Below are 18,603 nucleotides of genomic sequence, written 5' to 3' on the forward strand. Positions count from 1 at the left end.
TCTCCTCATCCTGCAGAGTAAAACAATATTACTGTTAAGATAAAACCTCTCAGTTGTCTAATTTAATGACAACTCATAACATCCTACAACAGGGGTTTCCAAACTGCAGCCCTTGAGACGTCATCAGTTCAATAAGGAATCGGACCGCAAAGTGTTTTCAAATTAATTTTAAATATTTTTTCGATCCGACTGTTACTAATTCGCCGCCATCTCAAAATAGCACAGCAATTACTTATATGACCCAATCCAAACAACCTTCCCTTGTCATTGCGCAAAAAAAAAATGCAACCAGCACAAAAAGTCAAAACATATGGTCACATATAACAACTTGCTTATTTAACACACACGCACACGCATGCGCACACGCACACACACACACACACATATTTATACAGTACAGGCCTAAAGTTTGGACACACCTTCTCATTCAATGTTTTTTCTTTATTTTCATGACTATTGACATTGTAGATTGTCACTGAAGGCATCAAAACTATGAATGAACACATGTGGAATTACGTACTTAACAAAAAAAGGTGAAATAACTGAAAACATGATTTATATTCTAGTTTCTTCAAAATAGCCACCCTTTGCTCTGATTACTGTTTTGCACACTCTTGGCATTCTCTCGATGAGCTTCAAGAGGTATCCAATTGAAATGTTTTTCACTTCACAGGTGTCATAGTTGTGATGCCTTCAGTGACAATCTACAATGTAAATAGTCATGAAAATAAAGAAAACAAATTGAAATGAAAAAATGTGTCCAAATTTTTGGCCTGCACTGTATATATATATATATATATATATATATATATATATATATATATATATATATATATATATACACTACCGTTCAAAAGTTTGGGGTCACATTGAAATGTCCTTATTTTTGAAGGAAAAGCACTGTACTTTTCAATGAAGATAACTTTAAACTAGTCTTAAGTTTAAAGAAATACACTCTATACATTGATAATGTGGTAAATGACTATTCTAGCTGCAAATGTCTGGTTTTTGGTGCAATATCTACATAGGTGTATAGAGGCCCATTTCCAGAAACTATCACTCCAGTGTTCTAATGGTACAATGTGTTTGCTCATTGGCTCAGAAGGCTAGTTGATGATTAGAAAACCCTTGTGCAATCATGTTCACACATCTGAAAACAGTTTAGCTCGTTACAGAAGCTAGAAAACTGACCTTCCTTTGAGCAGATTGAGTTTCTGGAGCATCACATTTGTGGGGTCAATTAAACGCTCAAAATGGCCAGAAAAAGAGAACTTTCATCTGAAACTCGACATTCTATTCTTGTTCTTAGAAATTAAGGCTATTCCACAAAATTGTTTTGGTGACCCCAAACTTTTGAACGGTAGTGTATGTTATGTCGCCACGCTGCTTTCATTAACGCGTGTTGCGCCGAGTGATGCCGATTGTTACCGAGGCTTCCGTCAAACGGACCCAATTGCTGGCAATACTGCGGAGGATTCTTTTTTAATTGAGAACAAAATCCAGGAAAAAACGGGACTGGCAACACGCCGGGAAGGGAGGACAAAATACGTGATTTCCCGGCAAAAACGGGAAGGCTGACAGGTATGCTTCACACACTCCTTTGTGTTTGAGTTTGTGTCAAGTGAGCACAGCTCCAACACTGCGTATGCGTGGAGGAGAGACACGGCACCCAGCGCCGACAGAATGAGCAGAGAGACTACCGCGTCAAAATATTAAGGATTACATACATCAGTACGGTGGCATTGTCTTACATACACACCTCTTTCTAAAATATACTGGTATAACTCGTAATACAGGTATATGCCCCAGCCCTACTAAGTTATGTATGTTTGATAAAGGTTTTTTTTTTAGTTGAATCCCAATAAAATATAGGATATTATTTTATTTTGCCTTCTATACACGACATACTGTTGTGGTCAAACTTACACTTACACTTGTAAAGAACATAATGTCCTGGCTGTCTTGAGTTTCCAATCATTTATACAACTCTTATTTTTTTGTGATTGGAGCACATACTTGTTGGTCACAGAAAACATTCATGAAGTTTGGTTCTTTTATGAATTTATTATGGTCTACTGAAAATGTGACCAAATCTGCTGGGTCAAAAGTATACACACAGCTACGTTAATATTTGCTTACATGGCCCTTGGCAAGTTTCACTGCAATAAGGCACTTTTGGTAGCCATCCACAAGCTTCTGGCAAGCTTCTGCTTGAATTTTTGACCACTAAGCTGCTTTGAAATGGCTCCAAGTGATTGTTTATTTTTTTTAGATCTGTGCCGAGTTCCTTTGACTTTCCCATTGTCACATTTGTAACCAAGTCTAATGACTGCATCACATGAGCCCTATTTCAATGGGCTAAGAGAAGTCAACAGGTGTTGTCAATCATAATCAATCACATGAAGTTTAAAGGCCATGCCATGACACTAATTTCAATTGATTGTAACTTTTCTACATCACCAAAATTGATAATGTATGTTGCTGTATGTATACTTTTGACCCAGCAGAGTTGGTCACATTTTCCGTAGACCCATAATACATTCATAACAGAACCAAACTTCATGAATGTTTTTTGTGACAAACAAGTATGTGCTCAAATCACTCTATCACAAAAAAATTAGAGTTGTAGAAATTATTGGAAACTCAAGAAAACCATGACATTATGTCCTTCACAAGTGTATGTAAACTTTTGACCACGACTGTATATATTTCAGTTCGCAAGTTGGTAGTTTTTTTTTTTTTTTTTAACTCACAGTCTGGAAGACTCCATTCTGCCCCCACTCTCCAGGGGACTGGTCTTCTGGGTCCTCCGGCTCTTCCTCCTCCTCCTGTCTTTCCTCCTCTCTCACAGTGTCCATTCCTTCCTCCTCATACTCCGTCAGACAGTCTGACTCCTCCGCTAAAAAGGGAACAAGATATTACATAGAGATTTTATGAGCTAGCTCAAAGGCCATCCAACATGTTTCTGCTTTATTCCAATTCAACTGGTGTGTGTCTTATTACAGCAAATAAAACATTGCCTAATATGTGGGTGGCAAACACATTAAAGAATGGATAATTCACCTTCAGCAGAAACATAGTTTTGGACTGGCTCGATCCTGGATACAATCTCTGCAAGGTCGGTGAAATCTGCTCCTTGACATGTGCATGACTAACACACAAAATACTAATTAGTCATCAATACAAGAGTTTAATAGTAATATTGACAAAGTCTCATGTGAAATAACACCTACAGTACTGTGGAATACACCCATGCAATATACAACAAGTTGGGCAATATCAGGATTTATAAAGGCTTTGGGATATTATAGTAAAGGTGATTACATCACTGGCTTAGCATTAAGACAATAATGAGGAAGACTAGTACAACGTCTACAGTAATAATGCAAAGGGTGTGGCTCTCACATCAACTCTTTTGCTGTCATTGTAGTCAGCCGATCTGTGGTCCTTCAGCATGTTATCAATGATGTCACCTCGAGCCCAGCCAGTGAACAACAGCTTGCCGTGTTGAAAGCCCACATCCTGAAACAGCACAATGCATTAACAAAGGATGTATGACTCTATCTGGGGCACTGGGATCTTTTTTTTTTTTAAGATATTAGATTATACTGCAGGATGCGTGGCCTAAGTTGTTTTGATTGTGGTATTAACTGAAGCTTTGTTACATACTGTATATGAGCAATTTGCTTTTTGTAACTTTCTCAAAATCAACTCAAATAGTCTTTATTTTCTGCTCAAAATATGTATTGGCCTATCTCAGGCAACTTTCTTTCATTTTTGCACAAGGTTCATAAGCTGAAGATGACTCGTTTGAGTAACAGGAGTGGATTTTAGTATAGAATTACAAAATACATAGGACATAGCCACAAGTTTTTAGGCTAATATCATGTTGACATTAAAAAAAAATATATATATTTAAAAAAATAAACCAATTACATTAAAAAACATAATTCACTGTATAGCTGTGAATATACAGTACATCAAGAGTACAATTATTTTTGGCCTTCCCATGGCCTGCAGAGGACGAGAATGATGCAACTTCCTGCGGTCCATGTTACTTGTGAAATATTACAAAAATTTAAGAGGGGGTAATGTGTTCATGGAGGGTCAAAAAGAACACAAATACATGAATATATCTTTTTTTAAAGAAATGTATGCATTTAATTCCAGTTCAATAAATGAATGAATGAGTATGACACATTTAAGTAATTATTTAAATATGTACACTACCGTTCAAAAGTTTGGGGTCACATTGAAATGTCCTTATTTTTGAAGGAAAAGCACTGTACTTTTCAATGAAGATAACTTTAAACTAGTCTTAACTTTAAAGAAATACACTCTATACATTGCTAATGTGGTAAATGACTATTCTAGCTGCAAATGTCTGGTTTTTGGTGCAATATCTACATAGGTATATAGAGGCCCATTTCCAGCAACTATCATTCCATTGTTCTAATGGTACAATGTGTTTGCTCATTGGCTCAGAAGGCTAATTGATGATTAGAAAACCCTTGTGCAATCATGTTCACGCATCTGAAAACAGTTTAGCTCGTTACAGAAGTTACAAAACTGACCTTCCTTTGAGCAGATTGAGTTTCTGGAGCATCACATTTGTGGGGTCAATTAAACGCTCAAAATGGCCAGAAAAAGAGAACTTTCATCTAAAACTCGACAGTCTATTCTTGTTCTTAGAAATGAAGGCTATTCCACAAAATTGTTTGGGTGACCCCAAACTTTTAAACGGTAGTGTATGTACTGTATATTTAATTGTGTCCCATTTAATTCTAAATGTAACAGGACTAAACTGTTATTTACAAAATGTATTTTATTTTTTTAGATATGTGCATACTAGCTATAACTATTTGGCTGTTCTAGTTTTTATTTTTATTTATTTCTTTATTATCTTTTTTTTTTATTTATTTTATCTTTTTGTTAATACACTGTAGCACTTTGAGATTGTTTACTCAATATAAAGTGCTTTATACAAATACAATCTATTATTATTATTATTATTTATTTATTGTATTCTATAAGAAAATAAAAAGTATAGTTGGAGGATTATTTAATTTTCTTATATGTTTATATAATATAAATAAGATATATGCATACACATAAAAAAATTGAATCATTTGATTGTAAAGTAATTGTAATTTCAAAGTTTAATTTTAGAAAGTGGAGAAAGGAAACTAATTTGTTTCCAGTGTTCAAGTTAGCTTGACTCAATCTTTTAAATAGTTTTTTATTAAATATGCAATCAGATCAATGTGCAGGACAATTTACTTGGTAAAAATAAAAGTATTTTACAGTTAATTTTAGACTGTACTGCATTTATAGATTTTATTTCCTGAGGATGCAAATGACACGAAGTGGAATCAGGACAAATGTGGACATATGTTTCTATACAGCACATACACTAAGATCTTCATGAAATAACTCACATAAATTTCATCAAACTTGCCAAAGTCCATGGTCTTGAAACGATCAATAGGCGGTCTAATATACTCGCAATAAGCACTCTTCTTGACCACCTCTAATTGCCGCACACAAGACACGTAGGCCAGTCGAGACTGGATCTCCGCCATGTCTGGCACCTGGATGAGAGGGCGACAATCACTATTCAAATACTGACATTGTGAAAATGCACCTTGAATAATGGTCCTCCCAGAAGCACAGTGTGTAGAAAGCACATTTATCATAAAAGCTGGACGCACCTTGACTTTTTCAGCCCATGGATTAATTCGTTTCCACAGCAACCACCAGCCGGACAGACAGTCGCCATAGTTACAGAGGTCTGTCTCATCCTGGCTGCCCACATCAATGGCGATGACTGTTTTGGCACCCATGTTCCTTGCAATGTCCGCTGTGTACGTGATATGTGAACGAGCAGTAGGCATGATAAGAAAATGACTCCTCTATAGTTGCAATATTTCGGGTTCATTAAGTGACAACATCTTTAATTAAGCAGACTGACACCACCAAATTATTTCCAGAATAAGTGAATAACTAGCAATGTAACTCTGAAAAGAGAATATAAGAGAAAATAATGTGTGACCTTAATAAAGAATAATTTAGAAGTCATCATTATGGTGGTGTAGAGTCTACTTAAAGACACATAGAAACATGTCCAAAGCTCTGATCCAGAGTGTCAAAAGGGATTCAATTAAGCGATCAAACTGTTCAGGAATAAGACAGCTGGATACATTTCATGCAAATTCAACAAGTCCCCTGTAATTGACTGGCGACTCGTGCCGGGTGATCCCTGCATCTCAATCAAAGTCAACCGGAATATGCACCAGCTCATCAGTAACCTTAAAGTTTAAGCTAATGTTATAAGACACTGTCAGATCAACCTTTGGACACAAAAAACATCATAGATCACAAGATTTTGTGATGAGGAGTATCGGCGGAAGATGAGACATAATCCCCATTCCAAACATAGAAACACAGAACAAGACTTAAAATGTGGCTGCTCTTCACAAATTGACCAATGTATGTTTTACTCTCAGCGCACCAAACATCTGACATATGTAGATGCAGTTTACTAATCTTTACACTTTTACAGAAGTGTTTAAAACACTCTTATCCTTATCAGAATCAGCCTGATTCCTCTGGTTGACATGGGGGCAAAGGCTCATTTTAGAAGAGAGCAAGACAAACACACAAGTAGAGCTGAATCATTTCCAAACATGAACACGTGATTGATACCATTACTTATGTACAAACCCCGTTTCCATATGAGTTGGGAAATTGTGTTTGATGTAAATATAAACGGAATACAATGATTTGCAAATCCTTTTCAACCCATATTCAGTTGAATATGCTACAAAGACAACATATTTGATGTTCAAACTGATAAACTTTTTTTTTTTGCAAATAATCATTAACTTTAGAATTTGAAGCCAGCAACACGTGACAAAGAAGTTGGGAAAGGTGGCAATAAATACTGATAAAAGTTGAGGAATGCTCATCAAACACTTATTTGGAACATCCCACAGGTGAACAGGCAAATTGGGAATAGGTGGGTGCCATGATTGGGTATAAAAGTACATTCCATGAACTGCTCAGTCATTCACAAACAAGGATGGGGCGAGGATCACCACTTTGTCAACAAATGCGTGAGCAAATTGTTGAACAGTTAAAGAAAAACCTTTCTCAACCAGCTATTGCAAGGAATTTAGGGATTTCACCATCTCCGGTCCATAATATCATCAAAGGGTTCAGAGAATCTGGAGAAATCACTGCACGTAAGCAGCTAAGCCCGTGACCTTCGATCCCTCAGGCTGTACTGCATCAACAAGCGACATCAGTGTGTAAAGGATATCACCACATGGGCTCAGGAACACTTCAGAAACCCACTGTCAGTAACTACAGTTGGTAAGTGCAAGTTAAAACTCTCCTATGCAAGGCGAAAACCGTTTATCAACAACACCCAGAAACGCCGTCGGCTTCGCTGGGCCTGAGCTCATCTAAGATGGACTGATACAAAGTGAAAAAGTGTTCTGTGGTCTGACGAGTCCACATTTCAAATTGTTTTTGGAAACTGTGGACGTCGTGTCCTCCGGACCAAAGAGGAAAAGAACCATCCGGATTGTTCTAGGCGCAAAGTTGAAAAGCCAACATGTGTGATGGTATGGGGGTGTATTAGTGCCCAAGACATGGGTAACTTACACATCTGTGAAGGTGCCATTAATGCTGAAAGGTACATACAGGTTTTGGAGCAACATATGTTGCCATCCAAGCAACGTTACCATGGACGCCCCTGCTTATTTCAGCAAGACAATGCCAAGCCACGTGTTACATCAACATGGCTTCATAGTAAAAGAGTGCGGGTACTAGACTGGCCTGCCTGTAGTCCAGACCTGTCTCCCATTGAAAATGTGTGGCGCATTATGAAGCCTAAAATACCACAACGGAGACCCCCGGACTGTTGAACAACTTAAGCTATACATCAAGCAAGAATGGGAAAGAATTCCACCTGAGAAGCTTCAAAAATGTGTCTCCTCAGTTCCCAAATGTTTACTGAGTGTTGTTAAAAGGAAAGGCCATGTAACACAGTGGTGAACATGCCCTTTCCCAACTACTTTGGCACGTGTTGCAGCCATGAAATTCTAAGTTAATTATTATTTGCAAAATAAAAATAAAGTTTATGAGTTTGAACATCAAATATCTTGTCTTTGTAGCATATTCAACTGAATATGGCTTGAAAATTATTTGTAAATCATTGTATTCCGTTTATATTTACATCTAACACAATTTCCCAACTCATATGGAAACGGTGTTTGTAGAATTCTACAGCTCTAACTAACTTGCTTCAGACTTTCCAGTAGACCATTTTTTTCAACCTACTTGTAAAGTGCCAACTTACCATTCACATTTAACAAATAGTATACATTTTGTGGTTCTTTTTAAAAGCAAGCTCTAACACGGTGTGTTCAGTCACACCAAAATAGTTTTGTCAAGTGGAAAGATGTGATGTTTTGTGCCATTCACTTGTGGTTGTAAAAGGTGACATTTGCAAGTGGATATTTCTCTTTTTAAAAACATTACAATATTTGTTCTTTAATTAGCCTAAGAAAACAGAACATATTTGTTCCTAGCTACAGAATCATTTTCATTGAAAACATTTTTTTTCTCCACATAAACTAGGGGTGTCGAACGTACGGCCCGAGGGCCGGATCCGAACAGGTTTTATCCGGCCCTCAGGATGAGTTTGCAAAGTATAAAAATTTACCAGAAACTTTGTAATGAAAGAAACAGCTGTTCTAAATGTGTCCACTGGATGTCGCAATGGTAATTCTTTGTATCTTAGTAGATGATGCTACATATGTACAAAATAAACCACATGATGTTAGTACATCAGTCGAGGAAAATGAGCAAACTACATAAATAACATACTGTAATTTGATTTTGATATAATTTGTTTCATCTAGATTGAAAATGAACACCTATGAGTTGACTGATGAACATTATTACAGAATTTATTTAGAAAATATAAATGACGGCAAATAAAGATAGAATACTATTAACTGCAACATGTAAGTGTAAAAAAAAAAAAAAAACATTATGATTTGTACAATTTCAGAATGTGCTTTTTCTATTTTTAAACAAAGAAAATAATCTAAAGTTGTCTTTATTTTTAAGTTATCAAGCCGTGATTTTTTTTTTTTACCTCTTGGGAGTAGATTTTTCTCCATGTGGCCCCTGATCTAAAATGAGTTTGACACCCCTGACTTAAACTAATGCAATGCTTAAGATTAAAATTACTATTTGAGCTATGCACTTTACGCATGCACCTCCTGGTACCCTAGCACCTCAAAAACCCTCAAATCTAAACTCCAAACATCTCAGAACAAGCTAGTCAGATTACTTCTAGACCTCCACCCCAGATCCCACCTCACTCCTACCCACTTCTCTAAAGTGGGCTGGCTCAAGGTGGAGGACAGAGTAAAACAACTTGCACTGAGCCTAGTCTATAAAATCCACTACACCTCCCTGATACCGAAGTACATGTCAAACTACTTCCTTAACGTAAATGACCGCCATAACCACAACACCAGGGGGAGCTCCACTAACCACGTTAAACCCAGATTCCGAACTAACAAAGGTCTTAACTCATTCTCTTTCTATGCCACATCAATGTGGAATGCGCTCCCAACAGGTATAAAAGAAAGGGCATCTCTATCCTCCTTCAAAACCGCAATAAAAGTTCACCTCCAGGCAGCTACAACCCTAAACTAACACCCTCCCCGGATTGCTAATAATCAAATGTAAACAATCAAATGCAGATACTTTTTCTTATGCCTTCTGATCTCTCTCTCTCTCTCTCTATGTCCACTACTTGCTGTCCATATCCTACCCCCCCCCCCCCCTCCACACCCCTGATTGTAAATAATGTAAATAATTCAATGTGATTATCTTGTGTGATGACTGTATTATGATGATAGTATATATGATAGTATATATCTGTATCATGAATCAATTTAAGTGGACCCCGACTTAAACAAGTTGAAAAACTTATTCGGGTGTTACCATTTAGTGGTCAATTGTACGGAATATGTACTTCACTGTGCAACCTACTAATAAAAGTCTCAATCAATCAATCTACAAGCTTTCAATATTTTTATATTTGTCCACTAGATGGTGCTAATTTTCTCCATTCAAAGCGAGCAGACTAATTTATCATATTTTACTGCTTGCCACTGAAGTGATAGGTGTGTATCTAAAATGGTATAGAATAAAATAAAATATAGCTTTATTGTCTGTTTCTACGTGAAAAACAGAAATTTGTCTTGACACGGCTTTGATCAGAAAATTAAAAACACATTTACTCACAGGAACAGGTATACAAGAGAGACAGTGCGACCTATTTCATGTTGTTTAGAACAGTTATTGCAGAGGGGAGGAATGATTTGTTGTAAATGTTTTTCCTTGCAATTTCGCAGGCCTGATCTGGGTCTCGGGCCGTACGTTTGACACCCCTGGTCTAAACCCAAACATATTTTTATATTTGTTTTGTATAGAAACAACAGAAGTAGTTTCACAAGATTGACTTGTTTTTCCAAATTATTTTTTTGTCTCCAGGATGAAAAATGTGTGAGTGAATTTTAAAGACGTCCTAAGTTACCAAAACTGAGCTGTAGATGTGAACGCACCCCTATACTCTATTTGGTTCATAGAAGTCCTTTTAGCTATTGGAAATTGTTCCTTACTACTGTATACATAAGGAATTATACTCACCAATACTGCGCACAGTATTTACTTTGTCAAACTAGCTTCTCTCATAGTCCCCTTTAACCCCCTTTTGGGGTATCAGGACGTTGATGGAGATTGGGTGAAGGCACCACCTTTACTTGCCTGGCAGGTTGTTGATGTAGCCACCATCCATAAGCAAATTCCCATCTTTGGGGTCGCAGAGAGGCGGCAGGTACCCGGATAGGGTCATGCTCGCCCGCACATAGCGCCACAGAGAGCCTGGCACACCAGGGACGGAAGGAGGGAGGAGGAAGGGGGATAACATCTCAATGTTTGCTAAGTGACTTACGTTAGTGTTGATGCAGACCACAATCCCAACGCCAGACAGAGATCAGGCTGGGGAGCCGATCCCTGCAAAGTGTGGGACTGTAGTTCTGCCCGCCTTTACACTCTGTTGTACACCAAAGCTAACCTCATTACCTTGCACAGATCCGGTGGGGTTTGTGCGGAAGGTAAAAGGCAACCGTCACAGACCACCAAAGGCTCTGCAAATCTCCAAACTGTGTTCCAACAACTGCACTTGTTTACCAAAGTTTATTGGTGATGGATTGAGCTCTGGTAAGATAAATGGGCACAGTGGCAAATGAGTAGCAGCTGTTGGGACACATTTGAAAGTTGTGTTAGGGAGTAACCAGCCTGCCCAATTCTGCAGTACATCTCAGTGCCAGCAGGGGGAAGGAGCAGACAGAGAGCTGCATGGGTTGGAAGGATAAGGAGCACCACAGAGAAGCATTGGAGTGCAGTTTGTGGAAATTGAGACGTTTTTAAAGAAAACTCTAATTTTCTGTTTGTCCATGGATGAAAAATTGGCAACAGTAGGATCCAGAACACTTATTCCCAAACACTGAATGCAACAGGAAAGGAGGAGAAGAAGAAAGCCACCAATGTGTATTGCATATCTATTGTATCAATGTGTCCAACAACTGGCATGCACACAGAAGCAAGCAAAGCCAGGGGAGGAGACAGGTGTGCTGGAGGGGAGACCGTTCCTTCACGTGAGGATGAACAGAGGGGTGAATTGAAATGAAACAGTGAGAACGTTTTAAAAAAAGACACAGACAAAATACACTTTCAGAGGAAAAAAAGTGTCTAGAGTCCAGAGGACAGACATATTTTGACCCACTACAGTATCACATATGCCCACTAAAAGAAATGTGATGCCAAAAGTGCATTGCAATACTTCCTTTAGGACAGTTGTATGCAACTTTCATTACTATTAGAGGTACTTTGACAAAAAGAAAGGTGAAGTGACCAATTTGTGTTTTATTTGTATGACTGGCAACATTAGAATTGTACTTTATTTTTAATGCAGTTCTCCACTTAAACAGTGCGGTCATTGTCATTATTCTAATTTGTGAAAATTTGCCAAAAAAAATTAAGTAAAAAGGCTGAATCGAACACGTAAAAACATACAGAGTTAGGGCGGCAGCTGTGTTCGATTAATAAAGTTGTCGAATGAAACATACTTTATGGCATCAATGCGTATTTTTGGAAAATATTTAAAATAAAATTTTTTTTGCTTGTTATAAGTTTAATTATTATTTTTTTACACTGTAAATGCACATCATTAACATAGAAATTTGACTTTTAACATGTATGCATTAATAAAAATAAAAAACTCTCTACCGTTCGTCGCCACACCAATCACAGCACCTACGCACCACCACTTTCATGTGTGCTCTATGGCAGCAGCCGTGCGGGTAATATGTCCATGTATTTAGAGTTCCAGGCACTATACATGGTCCAGATAATATAAATGTCTATTAGTTACACTCACAGACGCACAGCAAGGGCTCTGGAACCAGTTCTCTCGAGAGGGGATGGACTCTCTTCCACTCTGGCGTTGCCGGCAGTGAGAGGCGACGGGCTGGGGTGGCAATTCTTGTTGCCCCCCGGCTCAGAACCTGCATGTTGGAGTTCAACCCGGTGGACGAGAGGGTAGCTTCCCTCCGCCTTCGGGTGGGGGGACGGGTCCTGACTGTTGTTTGCGCTTACGCGCCAAGCAGCAGCTCAGAGTACCCACCCTTTTTGGATTCACTCGAGGGAGTACTTGAGGGTGCTCCCCCGGGTGATTCCCTCGTTCTACTGGGGGACTTCAACGCTCATATTGGCAACGACAGTGAAACCTGGAGAGGCGTGATTGGTAAGAATGGCCGCCCGGATCTGAACCCGAGTGGTGTGTTGTTATTGGACTTTTGTGCCCGTCACGGATTGTCCATAACGAACACCATGTTCAAGCATAAGGGTGTCCATATGTGCACTTGGCCCCAGCACACCCTGGGCCGCAGTTCCATGATCGACCTTGTAGTTGTGTCATCGGATTTGCGGCCTCATGTTTTGGACACTCGGGTGAAGAGAGGGGCGGAGCTTTCTACCGATCACCACCTGGTGGTGAGTTGGCTGCGATGGTGGGGGAGGATGGCGGACAGACCTGGCAGGCCCAAACGCATTGTGAGGGTTTGCTGGGAACGTCTGGCAGAGTCTCCTGTCAGAGAAAGTTTCAATTCCCATGACTCATGACCATGGCATGGTCATGAGCTTTGGGTTATGACCGAAAGGACAAGATCACGGGTACAAGCGGCCGAAATGAGTTTCCTCCGCCGGGTGGCAGGTCTCTCCCTTAGAGATAGGGTGAGAAGCTCTGTCATTCGGGAGGAGCTCAAAGTAAAGCCACTGCTCCTCCACATCGAGAGGAGCCAGATGAGGTGGTTCGGGCATCTGGTCAGGATGCCACCCGAACGCCTCCCTAGGGAGGTGTTTAGGGCACGTCCGACCGGTAGGAGGCCACGGGGAAGACCCAGGACACGTTGGGAAGACTATGTCTCCCGGCTGGCCTGGGAACGCCTCGGGATCCCCCGGGAAGAGCTAGACGAAGTGGCTGGGGAGAGGGAAGTCTGGGCTTCCCTGCTTAGGCTGCTTCCCCCGCGACCCGACCGGATAAGCGGAAGAAGATGGATGGATGGATGGATAGTTACACTCATTAAGTGATTAATTGAAGCAACAGAAAATAAATTGAAGCTTTTTTACCCAATTATTCGTTGGAGCCTCACTAAGAGCTGAAGCAAACTTTGGTAAGCTACTCAAAATCAGTTGGCAAGCTACCTTTTGGGGTCTCCTGCTTTCGGGGCTCTCAATCCCTCAGCTTCTTTTGAATCTAGAAAAGTAACACTTGTTGTAGAGATGATATCTGAAAATCATTACGATGACATTCGGTACCATGAACAAAAGCTTTTACCAACTCCTAACTTACTAATAACAGTGTTCCCTTGCCCCTTCGCAGTTCAATGAATGAGGTCTCAGTGTATCGCAGATTTTAAAGTACCATTGAGTACATTAAGAATTGAGTTGCCATTTATAATTATGGTTTATTTGTTTCAGACAAATTACATTGACGAACATCAAGTGGTTATATTTGCACAATTCAACATATATGAAAAGAAGTATAAAGATGCAAAGCTTATATTTCGTTATACTGTGACTTTTACTGATTATTCATTGACACCATAACTTTTGCAGGTCGAAATTAAATTCACCTCCGGTGTGAAAGAAAGGAAGGTATTGGAAGAAAAAAGGAGTGACTTAATAGTAAAACATTTTTTCCAGTGATTGGCGATAGTCAATGAATGTTATGTCTTACTTATTACTGTAGAATCGGACACCAAGTACTTTGGCCTCTTCCTGTCCATTTAATTAACAAGATTTTACAGTTGATCTGAATTTTCTTGCTTCCTCAATTTGCATACCTTCTGGCAATGTCAGCGTTGCGTTTTGTCAGATGCTCAGACATTGGTTCCATTCAGCTAGACTCAGTGCTTGCTTCAGCAAAGGCACTTTGCCTTTTTTGCTAGTGAACTTTATGATAATGACGACAGGTGTGGTGTTGTTCCTCCGAGACATTGGAATGCACGTATTGATTTTGTTGACATCAACATCGCCCTTCCCCCTTGAATGCAAAAAGGTGGCTACCTGTTGCTCTGTTAAAGCCGCAGCATCTTGTTGTCAGCTGCTCTGCCATTAACCATACAGTATTTGTGGCCTGTCCGTCACAATCACATTGTTCATGCGGACATACTCTTGCACTCCTGAATCTGACACATCATTTGAGATATAATGTGATCATTTTCATAATTTTGCTTCTTTAAAACAATCACTTTGCCTTCCTGTCCATCCATTTGTTTAGGGAGTATTGCAGTATCATTCCTCCCTTTGGCAAGTGTCCCATGTCTCTAATGCTGTCTATCATGCCTCGTTAACACTTGTTCAACATCATCCTTACTTCTTGGTTACTACCTGAATCTTGACTCTTTTTCCACATTCTCCTCCTCTGCATTTTTTGCGTAAGAATATTTTTTTCTGATCATATTGTTTGGGTTTGACATTTGAAGCTCAGAAGTTAGCCACTTTGGCAGTGGCACCTCATCTTTTCAGAGAGTTAGTTTAACGAGACAGCATTCAATCCAGTGGTATCAACAAACAGATCTGAGATTATGGTCATGATCTTTGGTCGGGAGGAGTGCCAAAATAGTCCAGAAACTTTAAAACCAATGCAGCGCTCTTTCCATTGAACTTTCGTCTTTAAACAGGGATTTAAGTTTTCGTGTTTAAACTAGGTAGGTTTTAGTGTGCCATACCAACTTTATTTAGTGTATTAAGTATTCTAAAAGCATACAATGTGTTTATAAGTAGGTGGAAAAGCTGTGTGGAAGGCTGATAAAGGCTTTAAATGCATATAATATTCATAAAAATCTATTGAAAAAATAGCGCTGCAATTTTGCCGGAAATTCTCTAACCACAAGCGGGTCTGGAATGTAACTCCCGCAATAACTGATGGAACACTTTTTATAGTTGTAAAAAGACACTGAAACATTACATAGTATCTATTGCCATTGTTGTAATACAGTTATGTCAACTTAAGCATAAAAGTGGACTTGATATTGATGTACCTGTATATACTATTTTACACTCAATTATAATTTTTTATTTATTTTTTATTTACCTTTATATTTATTTATTCATCCTTGCACATCGTGCATAGTGCTCCCTATTGCATTACCGTCCTGCTGTATGTAAATTATTTTAATATCAGCCCTCTGAACTGATTTTTTAAAAATCCTGTCTCCTATCATCGTAGGACTTATTTTGCTAAAGTTACTGTAGCTTAGCAGCTTTAATATCCTCTCAAGGGGAGTCACAAAAGCGCAAAAAATATCTGCATTAACAAGTCAAATCCAGGAACAAATATAAGAGGCCAGAAGCAGCCAGAGGAACATGCAACTCAGTGACCCATACATGAAAGAAAAAAAACATTTATCCAAAAGACTAATTCGTATTCCAAAAAGAAATTACAAAGGATGAAATGTCCTTTTGGCCATTAAAGATGATCGACTCAATCTAGAAGTCAAAATAAATTGTCTTTCCTTCCAAACCATGGGCTCCCTGAGTCTAGCTGGTCAGGGTGTGGTTAGTTAGGAAAGGAACGGGAGGGAGACGATAGTCGAGCAACTGATTGTCAACTTTAAGGGTGAGGGAGGAGGTTTCGTATGCGGACGCTTTAATATCTGACCTGGGACATTGTTAACATAGCAACCATCCACAAGCAAGTGGCCATCCTTGGGGTCGCACAGGGGAGGTAAATAGGGGGTGTAGGAGGCGCTGGCTCTAACATACCGCCAGACACAACCTGTCAGGAAATTGAGATGGAGAAGGAGGAGCATATCAAATATGGGCTGGACTCAAGGTTGCATGTGGAAAAGAGAAAGAGAGACAAAGTGTGCAGGGAGACAGAGAAAGATGACAACAACAGAGAGAAGAAGAACACAAGAAGCTGCCATCGGAATGGATGAGATGATAAAAGAACCACAGTATTTCCAAAAGTATCTGAATAAAATGCAGTGAGTGTTTCAAATGTAAATGTTTCCTGTGTGAGCACATACAATATTCAGTGATTACTACAAAATAATTAAAACCCCAAACATGGCCAATACAGCCAGTCCATTAAAATACTGACAACTTCTTAATGAAAAATAATATTAGCATTGTTAGATAACAAGCAAGAGAAGAGGAAGTCAAGTAGTAGATGATGCAAAATAAATTAAATACACAGGCCTTAAACAACAATCTGCAGGTTGTAAAGTGTGGAGAAAACAGCAACAGGAAGTCTAATAAAAGCATACATAAAACGCATACATTTAACTACTCAGAATAGCTCCATTCTAGACTAAATATACTCACTAGGAGAACTACAGAAAGCAAAGAATGGAGATGAATAAAACATGATGAGATGACATTTTAGAGCCAGGAAGGAAAAGGCGGGATGGAGTGTTCTGGATCCTACATGTTGACATGGACACGGGGGTGTTAAAGGCGTTTAGAGGATTACTGGGGTAGCTTGGTCGCCCCTGAAACTGGATTGATTATGTCTCTATGTACTGATTTCAAGACACACTCGGCTGGTCAATGACAAAGTAGCTGATTTGATATCTTAGTTGATGAAACGTCAGTAGATAAAGAGGAAATTAAGAAGTAAAAAGAACGAAGAATGTGAAAAAGGGGGTAGGACCTAGTCAAGTAAACATGCAAGGGAATAGTGAGACAGACAGGAAGGCTTTGCTCCAGCTGTTAATAGACATGCCAAGCTGCAGACATCAATATTCTAGGTTTTCCTACAAAACTTTGGCCTAAAAACCCCTCAAACCCAGCATTTTCGTGTAAAAATTACTTTGCCAATAGCCAATTTCTTAAGTCATACAGCAGAAGTATTCTTAAAATTCTTAGTATTTTTCATTCATAGAATACTGGATTTGTGGGGTACTGATGGCTGGTATCTATCTATCTCATGTTAGTCATAATGCATTAAGCAAATATAAAAAGACAAGCATAAAAACACATCCAAACATTGTACAGTATTTATAATGATTCATGATTAATAGGTGGTGTGGGACCCTCCAAACTAGCAGTGGCACAACTGTATTTTGTTAGTAGGCCATCCATAGCCATATTTTCCTTCTATGATTTTTATTGTCCACATTAAATTGGCATAACAGATTGGAGTGTGCCACAATAAACCATTGATCTCAAAGCATGCCAGACGTTGCACTATGATTTGTCTTAGAAAGATAAGAGGTCTTACAGTGACAAAGTACACAACAATTATGTCAATGTTATTTGCCTTCTGCCGGCCAAAGTATTAGTTGTTATTTAGTATAATTCATTTACAAAGCACCTTTTCAGTGCAACGTTAATGTACTGTGTTGTATTAAATGTCTGAAAAGTTAAACAATGACATAAACAGTATACTACATGTGTATGCAGTGTGTTTGCAAACATATTTCCTTGGCTGTTACCCTAATTTGTTTTGTGTTTGAAGACAAAATACAAATGATAGTTAAAAGTAGGTTATCCCTCCTGTCAAATTAGTTGCCACTCACCATCCTGGTGAACGCGCATGGCGGACGCTGTGATGTCTGTGGTGACATTAAAGTACGGCAACCACAAGTCCTGAAAACACAAGTGGTATTGTGAGCATTATTCTCTGTTCCGATATGAATGTAGTCCAAATGCAACATCCCACCTCAGCTTGCTTGTCCTGGAACACTTTGTAGATGCTTGTGTTGAAGGCAGAACCAGAAAACATGGAGGTGATAGGATAAGTCAGGTCAAGGACTGTTTTGAATACAGAGTTCATTGCCTATAAAGAAACAATAGACACAATTAAAAGTTTATAAAGAGACATGCAAGACCATTTTATCAGCCTTTACATTCATGTATTGCTTTTAAATAAAAATATACATAATTGTGCAAAACGGATGATCACAAAGGTTTGCTTTAGGAATGTGTCGATCAATAGGTCAG

The 18,603-nt window shown here is 38.9% G+C and overlaps 1 protein-coding gene across 3 annotated transcripts in view; it reads right to left on the reverse strand.

Annotated features, from left to right (window-relative positions):
* pnpla6 (patatin-like phospholipase domain containing 6) overlaps positions 1–18,603 on the reverse strand; it is a 67,220-nt gene that overhangs the window by 951 nt on the left and 47,666 nt on the right. Inside the window, exons 28-37 of one of the 3 annotated variants that reach the window (XM_062032478.1) lie at positions 18,323–18,439; positions 18,180–18,249; positions 16,316–16,432; positions 10,855–10,971; positions 5,712–5,860; positions 5,439–5,591; positions 3,406–3,522; positions 3,064–3,151; positions 2,754–2,899; positions 1–10 (exon numbers count right to left, since the gene is read on the reverse strand). The exon at positions 1–10 is cut by the window's left edge and continues 951 nt beyond it. In XM_062032478.1, the coding sequence (XP_061888462.1) occupies positions 1–10; positions 2,754–2,899; positions 3,064–3,151; positions 3,406–3,522; positions 5,439–5,591; positions 5,712–5,860; positions 10,855–10,971; positions 16,316–16,432; positions 18,180–18,249; positions 18,323–18,439 (1,084 nt within the window). The remainder of the gene's footprint in view (positions 11–2,753; positions 2,900–3,063; positions 3,152–3,405; positions 3,523–5,438; positions 5,592–5,711; positions 5,861–10,854; positions 10,972–16,315; positions 16,433–18,179; positions 18,250–18,322; positions 18,440–18,603) is intronic. The other 2 variants (XM_062032479.1, XM_062032480.1) reach the window with 2 other exon arrangements.

The sequence above is a fragment of the Entelurus aequoreus genome, linkage group LG22 (assembly GCF_033978785.1).
Source record: "Entelurus aequoreus isolate RoL-2023_Sb linkage group LG22, RoL_Eaeq_v1.1, whole genome shotgun sequence".
Lineage (NCBI taxonomy): Eukaryota > Metazoa > Chordata > Actinopteri > Syngnathiformes > Syngnathidae > Entelurus > Entelurus aequoreus.